The 8012-nt window shown below is 42.1% G+C and overlaps 1 protein-coding gene across 1 annotated transcript; it reads right to left on the reverse strand.

The window, feature by feature from the left end:
• Positions 1 to 4077: 4077 nt before the first annotated feature.
• Positions 4078 to 6576, reverse strand: MAGEH1 (MAGE family member H1). Its single transcript, XM_013008609.2, is given in 2 exon segments — positions 4078 to 5001; positions 6550 to 6576. Coding segments are annotated over 2 exon segments (699 nt in total). The 3' UTR covers positions 4078 to 4329.
• Positions 6577 to 8012: the final 1436 nt, after the last annotated feature.

Below are 8012 nucleotides of genomic sequence, written 5' to 3' on the forward strand. Positions count from 1 at the left end.
TGATGTGTGTATGGATTGTGATAAGAGTTGTATGAGCCCCTAATAAAACGATAAAAAAAAAAGAAAACAGTGTGGACAATTTTATCATGGTCATCATCCACTTAAATGATCCAGGAATTCTGCATCTAGATATTTACTGCCAAAGAAATGAAAACGTATTTCCACACGCATACCATGAGTGTTGTTGCCTTTTCAAACTAACAAAAAGTACAATAGACATATCTATCTCTTGGTGAATAAATAAATTGTAGTAAATCCATATAAAGAAGTACTATTAATATAATGCAAATGAGTAAATTACTGATACACATAAAATATCCATATGAATATTGATCTGAAAAATATTACATTGAAGAAAGAAGCTAGATATGAGTGGTCATACTGGCATGATTCTGTTTATATTAACTTATAGAAGGGTAAGCACGTTTGAGTATGATACCAGCATCTGGTATATGGGGGTTGATTGACTGAGAAGGGGTACAAGGAGACTTTTCAGGATAATGGAAATATTCTATACTGGTCAAAACTCTTATTGTGTTGTGTACTTAAAATGGATATAACTTTAAATACAAATTTAAAGTCAACAAATTACGTTTTCTAACTGTTTTTTATTAATTTTTTAAAATTAAAGACAGCACATGTAAATAGCCATCAAAGTGCCTGGCACAATTTAAGTGCATAGTAAATGGTAACTGCTAATTTTGCTATGCCTTGGGGAGTTTTTGACTCTCCATCCTTAAGTTAAGGAGCCCTAGTGGCACTGTGGATGACAAATTGCTGGACCTTTAACCATAAGGTCAGTGACCCACCAGCCACTCCATGGGAGAAAGATGAGGTTGTGTGCTCCCTTAAAGATTTACAATCTCAGAAAATTAAAAGAGTGGTTCTACTCTGCCCTGTAGGGTCTCTATGAATTGGAAATGACTATATGAAAGTGGGATTGGTTTGGTATCTCTCAATTCCCTAAACAAGTAGAGTGTTTAGGGACACCAAAACTTGATCCAGCTTCAAAGGCAGTCTTATGAAAACTGTAGCCCTCTAACAGTCCCAATGTTGTGGATCACCTGCTAGTGTGGAGCCAGCTTAAACTCCTGATTTACATGATAATAGACTGACAGCTTGGATGTATCTCAAACCTCAAATAATTTATGTAAATAGTCAAATATATTCTTTTTTTTCTCACTGCCTTCTAGAAATCCCTTTCATTGCCCTTCAGCAATAAGAAAACATATTCAACTAGGTTTGGGGAAGATATTTTTCCCCTCAGCTAGCTGATGCTTCCTTTAAAAGTTGTGAAGAGCAGAGATAATATGAGAGAAGGTACAATAAATCTTTACTGGTTCTGCCACTTAACTAGCTGACTGATTTGGAGCTGACTGACTCCTTTGAGCCTATCTCCCTTCTCCAAGAGTGAGGATTTAAAGTCTGCGCTCAGTGATGCTCAGACCTCTCCTGCTGATTTCACGAGTTTCTTTTGCAGGCAGAGATCTTGTGTGTACATTGTCAGGTAGAGACATACCAGGATGGGCTGTAGAAAAGCACTCTAGATTCTCAGCAAATATACTTAGGGGTTTCGTCTAGGATCTGTCACTTGCCACTCCTGAGGCTCTAGACAGGAAAGCCAGAAACCTGGACCTCAAATGTATTCTTTGGAGGTAGTATTGCTAATATGACTCCTCTAAGGGAAGAAAAATGCGTTTTGACTATCTGTAGCCCCAGTTTCTATAGATATAAGTGCACTTCGCTCCGTTTACAGAAGGCTCCGTTTTTTTGTTTACTGAATAAATTTTGAGTTATTGAAGGTCATAGTTACTATTTGTTCAATGTTTTAGATCCCTGGGTATGGGCCAGGAAGTCATTTGCTAGCCTATCCCTTGCCCAGGGACTTTCCTTTGCACACCTGGAAGTAGGGTACAACTGGAGCTAAAGAAAGACACTAGTAGCCTTACAGCTATTTTGTGTGTGCAGCTGCTCCCCTGTGTGCACAAGGTTAGGTTAGGCACCCTTTTGATTAAGTACTCTCAATCAAGGGATTTAACTCAGTTCACAAGATGTTTAGCCCCAAAGCCTGTGGCAGCTTTTTAAACATCTTCTTTACCTGTAGTTGATATGAATGTATTTGATAACTCTCAAATATTCTCTAGAACTGCTGCATGGTGAAGTAGAAGCTATAAAAGATATTGGTGACAGACTGGATGAGAACAGCATCAAGGTATTTGCTACCAAGAGGTGAGGAAGTGTAAAAGAAAGCTCCTAGGTTGGGAAGAAGCCAGATCCTACAACTGTCAGGTAACCTGCTTTACTACACTGGCTGAAAGACAAAGAGCTCTTTCTTTACACTCCCCTCCCACACACTTAAAATGTGAACTCAATAGCCAACAACAGTCCCTAATAGTACTGTCCAGGTTACCTTTCACAGATATCATATGTGGAATTTTCCTTCTGGCTTATCCAATATTCAGGATGCTCTGCTTTTCTAGAGCCTTTTAAAAAATTTATTGCTCCAAGGTTATTGCTCATGATTATTATTACAATTAGTGTAAAATTAGCTATAACTCCACCTCTTGAGGTGGAGGTCCCTGCTCACCTCCTGCAGGTAGAAAAAAAACAAGCCCTTTTTGTTTTCCATTTCCCCCTTGATATAACCTTCATAATATAGTAAATAATTTGCTGTTTCTCAAAGGTCCATGCTGCCTTTGGTGTCTCCTTATTTACTTCTTACCCCTCTCCAATATTATTTCCAAGTCTCAAATTATCATTTCAACAATAATTTTCTGACAGTCCCATTTTTTTAATTTCCACCTTGTCCCATGATGGCCTTTTCCCAGTAACTTCTCCTTTGCTTTGCTCCTTTGCTCTCAAGCTGAGTTGTTTTATCTACTCTCACTGGCATCCTATGCTGCCTTCTTCACTTCTTATTCCTTTGTCAGTGGTCCACCACCCAAGCTGAGTTAAGTTTTCAAGGGTACTGAGACAGTTTATTGTGCCAGCCTGGCTGATAAACGCAGGTGGGATTGACTGAGGGGCGGAGAGATGGATGGCTTGGTGAGCCTTGCCTTTCTTGTCTCTCGCTCTGTGATCATCGGACCAGTGTGCGGCTGCCTTGCTTGTTCTGTGCTTTAATTTAAAGGCTACAGAGCCTGTGGGACGCCTAGCCTGTGGACTGTGTTGCTGTAAGTTGAGGTCCCTTTAAGACTTCTCTGGAGCTGGGAACTGGCAATTGGTGACCTGCCTTGTGATTGGCTGCTGTGCTGACATAACCTAGCTCTCTCTACAAATAGAGGAAGATCTGGCATCAGATAGAGACTGGAAGGACTGCTAGTCTCTCAACTTTCTCTCACGGACGTGAGTTGCACTAAGCCGTTTATAGTGCTTCTAATTTAACTGTTTATTTCTTGTGTATTTATCTGTATATGATTTAAGATTGTATATTTATCTGTATATGATTTAACATTTCATTTCTCGTTATATATCTAATTATCTTTATGATTTAACATTTCATTTCTTGTTATATATTAATTACCTTTATAAATAAATATATTATATTATCAAGAATTTGGTTTTATCTCTCTAGAGAACCCTGTCTAACACAGGTACTTAATGCAAAATATTTTAATAGTACCATCTGATGCACTTTTATTCCCAGCCCCCACCAACTTATCTTGAATGTCCATAGTATCCCTTGACTGACCCAATCCTCAATTAGTTCACATATTCTTCCTTATTTTTTCATAGAACTCTATGCTTATCCCATATTACAGCATTTACCACACTGTTAGTTTACATATTTGTCTCACCTGTGCAATCTAGAACAGGTGGTCAATAAATGAACAAGTAACCTAGTAATTATACCTTTATTTTTTCTATATTCTGCAGTAACTAAGCAAAATCACAGTAAATGTCAGTCTTCTTTATACAACAGGAGACACAAAGAGATGCAGAAAGGTGAGTCAATTTACTAGATATTTCAAACTTTCAAAGAACAGCTTAAATTAGTAATTTGTATCAAGTCACAGAATATGAAGGAAAACCATTTTATAATATTAGCAAATCTGTTTAAAATGCTAGCAAAGAATATAAATGACTCAATTAAAAAACTCTTCTACAATTATATTTTAAACATATTATTCCAATAGTACAGTACAATGAATATACAAATATACAATATACAAACAAATACTCTATTCTGCAGTTAATTAGCACTGATAACAAATAGCAAAACAGTGTCCCCCCTCCCCAGCCCCGGTATTGTTAACTGAGAGTCCAGAGATCTACTCCTTGGGGTACTTTTGACTGTTTTTCACTCCCATGGGACTGCCCTAAGTTCCTTTAGGGTCCTGAGTAACTCCTGGCACCTGAATTCAGGATAGCTTCAACCTCTGCATCGTCATCTGAATCCCAATCGTAATTACATGGCCAGTCCTTGGAGCATCAGTTATGCACCCTTGCTACAAAATGCATAACTTTCAGCTTGCTGGATTCCACGTGTGCTCAAGGTCCCCAGAAGAACTCGTACTCCACGGGACGGCTGGGGGACACTGGCTTATAAATCAGGTACCATCTGCGAGCAAACTCCTTAGTGACGACTTTTTTTGGATCTCCAAAGATGCTGTGCTGCCTGCCAGGCTGCATCCCCAACTTCCCCAACACCTTCCACACCAAGACTTCCTTGGCACTGTTACCCATAATGAAGATAAGTGCTAATATGGACACCAGGAGACTTTTCTTGGTCCCCTGATAATTGCTCCGGGCCACCGAGGCCTTTTGTGCTTGAGCAGTGTTGGATGCTTCTTCAGGTGTGGTAGAGGTTTTAGCCTCTGGGATGTTAGGGTCTTCTTCACGGCCGCTCAGATAATCCTCATGGGTGCAAGCGGCCACCGAGGGGACTGTCAGGGTATCCAAGGGCTCTGAGGCCTGGATTTTGCGATTGCTGCGATTCTCTGCGGCAGCCTTTGCATTACTGCGGCACCAGCTCTTCAGTCCCAGAGGCACGTCTTGTCGCTAGCGCGTAAAACCTACAAGCTGTCTTAGAAAACGATGTCTGTAGCTCCTGCAGAATGCAACTATCTCTACCGCACGAAGGGGCTGCAGCTGAAGCCACCTACATCAAATACAGTCTTTGTAGCAATAAATAACAGACGTTCTCAAGCAAGTTGACTAGCTTTGACCAGATTCTGCTAGCTAATTGCAGCAGCTGCAACAAACAAAAATACCCAGAGGATTGGCTCCGCCTTTCCTGCCACACACACACACACACACACACACACACACACACCTATCTCCAAAGAGGAAGTGGGCGGGTCATCTATACTGGCTTCCGCTGGCTCAGAGGAAAAAGAAAGCAGAGAGGAGGGGTGGGGCAGAGCCAGAGGCGGCAGGGACAGAAATGACAGCTACTGGATGGCAGGGATGCGGGTGGAGGGTTGCGGAGGAGAAAAGGGTGGCAAAAAAGTTCATTGCCATGTAGTAGATTCTGACTCACAGCAAGCCTATAAGACAGGAAACTCACTGCCCCTGGGGGTTTTTGAGATTTACTCTTTGTGGGAGGAGCTGATGATTGGATGGTTTCAAATTGCTGACCTTGTGAGTTAGCAGGCCAACTCTTAATTCACTACACCATTTAAGACTGGCGTTCATAGAGTTAATGAAATCTGCAGTGTAATACAAACAATCGTTTGTATTGGTTCTCGGGTTTGAGAAGGGAACCGGTCTCTGCTACAGTCACACCAGTTAGCTAGTCAGAAAATGGGAAGGATAGAGGTGATAAGTGGAAAGAAATGGTCAGACATTTAAAACACAAAAGCGGTGGAGACAGGCTTTCTCACAGACCTCTCCAGCCCAAAGGAAGGTGAAGAGCCATTTCCTTACTAATGGAAGAGACCAGAGATAATGAAAATGGTGGGTAGAGAAAGACAAGATAGTCACACTACCCCCCAATGACTGAATAGTTTTAGATCTGAGACAAGGACAGAGCTTAAAGCCATATAAAAACTAGAAGTATTCTCCTAGATACCGTCCTCATCTCAACTCACAGGGGTGACCTGCTTCCCTCCCAGAGCAAGGTGTATCTTTACTATGCTGAATTCTTGAGAGACCCACTTCATTTCTTCATTTCTCTCAATTCTTTAGAGACCTGCTTCATTTCTTTTGAAGTAATTCTATGTTTTAATAAACTTGTGCTTAACTCTTTGCTGCTTCTGAGTGAGTGAGTGAGTGAATGAGTGTGCATTTATCTCTGGACGGTAGCAAACCACACAGGTTCAGAATTTGCTAGTTCCCCAGTGGAGTACAGATCTGGTACCGAACTTCACAGTCACAGTGCTGAGTATTGAGAGGACATGATACAGCAATAGGAGTTTGTTGTTGTTGTTTTTTTTAATTCCTGGAGATGTGAACCTTGAGTCAGTTACCATGGGGTAACCATGAACACACGTTGGAGACCAACTGGATGGAAATTGGCAGTGGGGAAGTGATGGTGGAGTGCATAATGACAGGTTTTAGGTTAGAGTCTACCTGGAAACAGCTTATGTTGCTCCTTTTAGAGCTTACTCTAAACATTCGGTTAACCAATGCCATGCCTTTAATCACAACTGTTTTCTTCTGCCTGAAGCATCCAGTCTCCTATCTCCACTCCATCTGCCTGTTCACAGACTCTTCCTCTCCGAAGTTTATTTTGGTGGTACAATGGCTAACGCACCCAGCTGCCACCCTAGGGTCAGAAATTTAAACCCATCTGTGATACATATGGTACACATGGTAGTCTTCTTCTGTAAAGATTTACAACCTTGAAAACTGGGACAATTCTACTTTGTTCAATAGAGTCACTACAAATCAATTCAATTGATAGCATTAGGAATAGGGTAATGAGTCCAATTTTGCTTGACTGAGGGAGGCCTTCTGGAAAGCACCATGTATCTTTGTTTTGTTTTGTTATTTATGTGATTTCAGTGAAGTTTTATAGCACAAAATAATTTGTACATCCTTTGTTTCATGCTGTCATTTGCAACCCCCAAATTAAATATCATTCATCCCACATTGTTCCTGTGTTTCCCATTTCCATCCCTTGTTCTTTTCTATCCCTTCTTGCCTTCTAAACGTTTTCATGGGCAAATGCTGCCATTTTAATTGTTCCAAGGAATGTTCAATTGTTCTAAGGAGCATACACCTTAGTCGATGTCAAGTAAAATAACTTAGCCCACAAAGACAATGTTCTTTGTTGTTGTTGCTGTTGTTGTTTTTTTATCAGAACTGGGGGCAGGGTGGGAGAAAAGTGCCTTAGAATCTGGCCCTTGTAATGGGTTGGTGGTTGCAGCTCAGATGGTCCCAGGCTGCTGGAAGAAGCTGCTAAGCAGCCTGACACCTTTCAAGAAACGGGAGGAAAACATTTCCTTGGTCTGAATTCAAGACAACACAGTTTACATCAGGAAGAACGGAATGAGGGAGAACAGGTAAAGAATGAGGAGTCAGAGGATGGGAGGAGTCCCTGGAAGATCCTCAACGACCAATACCGCAGCCCTGGTCCCCTCCAACTATGCCTTTTTGACTATAGTGAAGAGAGAGAAAATAAATGAGAGACATACGTTCCTCAGCCTCGGTGCAGAGACATTCTGGTGCTAAGTTAAAACTTTAGCGACTTCCCCTAACCCAAACCCCCGTAGTTCAGTGAAAGGAACAAACATTGCAAGTCCCAAGCGGAGGAATCTTGCAAAACTGCCTCGGAACACCTGCGACGCTGTGGTTGGTTCCCTAGTCCTAGCCCCTCCGCCCGAGGGTCTCCCAGCCAATCAGGGAGCCCTGGCTACGTAGTGGGGGGGGGGGAGGCTCCCCTTTCCTCACTCTCCTCCCACGCCTTTTCCTCGCCGCTCCCCACTCTGCACCACATCTTACCAACCAGGTTCCCGGAGCCAAAACCAACGCCGAGCCTGTACCGTACTGTCCCCTGCCGGCCCAACGCTGCCCGCTGCTGCTGCCCTCTCACTGTGGGTCCCGGAGGCTCGCTTGGCTCGCCGCCC

Source organism: Echinops telfairi, unplaced genomic scaffold (genome assembly GCF_000313985.2).
Source record: "Echinops telfairi isolate 266 unplaced genomic scaffold, ASM31398v2 ScPeMD7_45;HRSCAF=164, whole genome shotgun sequence".
Lineage (NCBI taxonomy): Eukaryota > Metazoa > Chordata > Mammalia > Afrosoricida > Tenrecidae > Echinops > Echinops telfairi.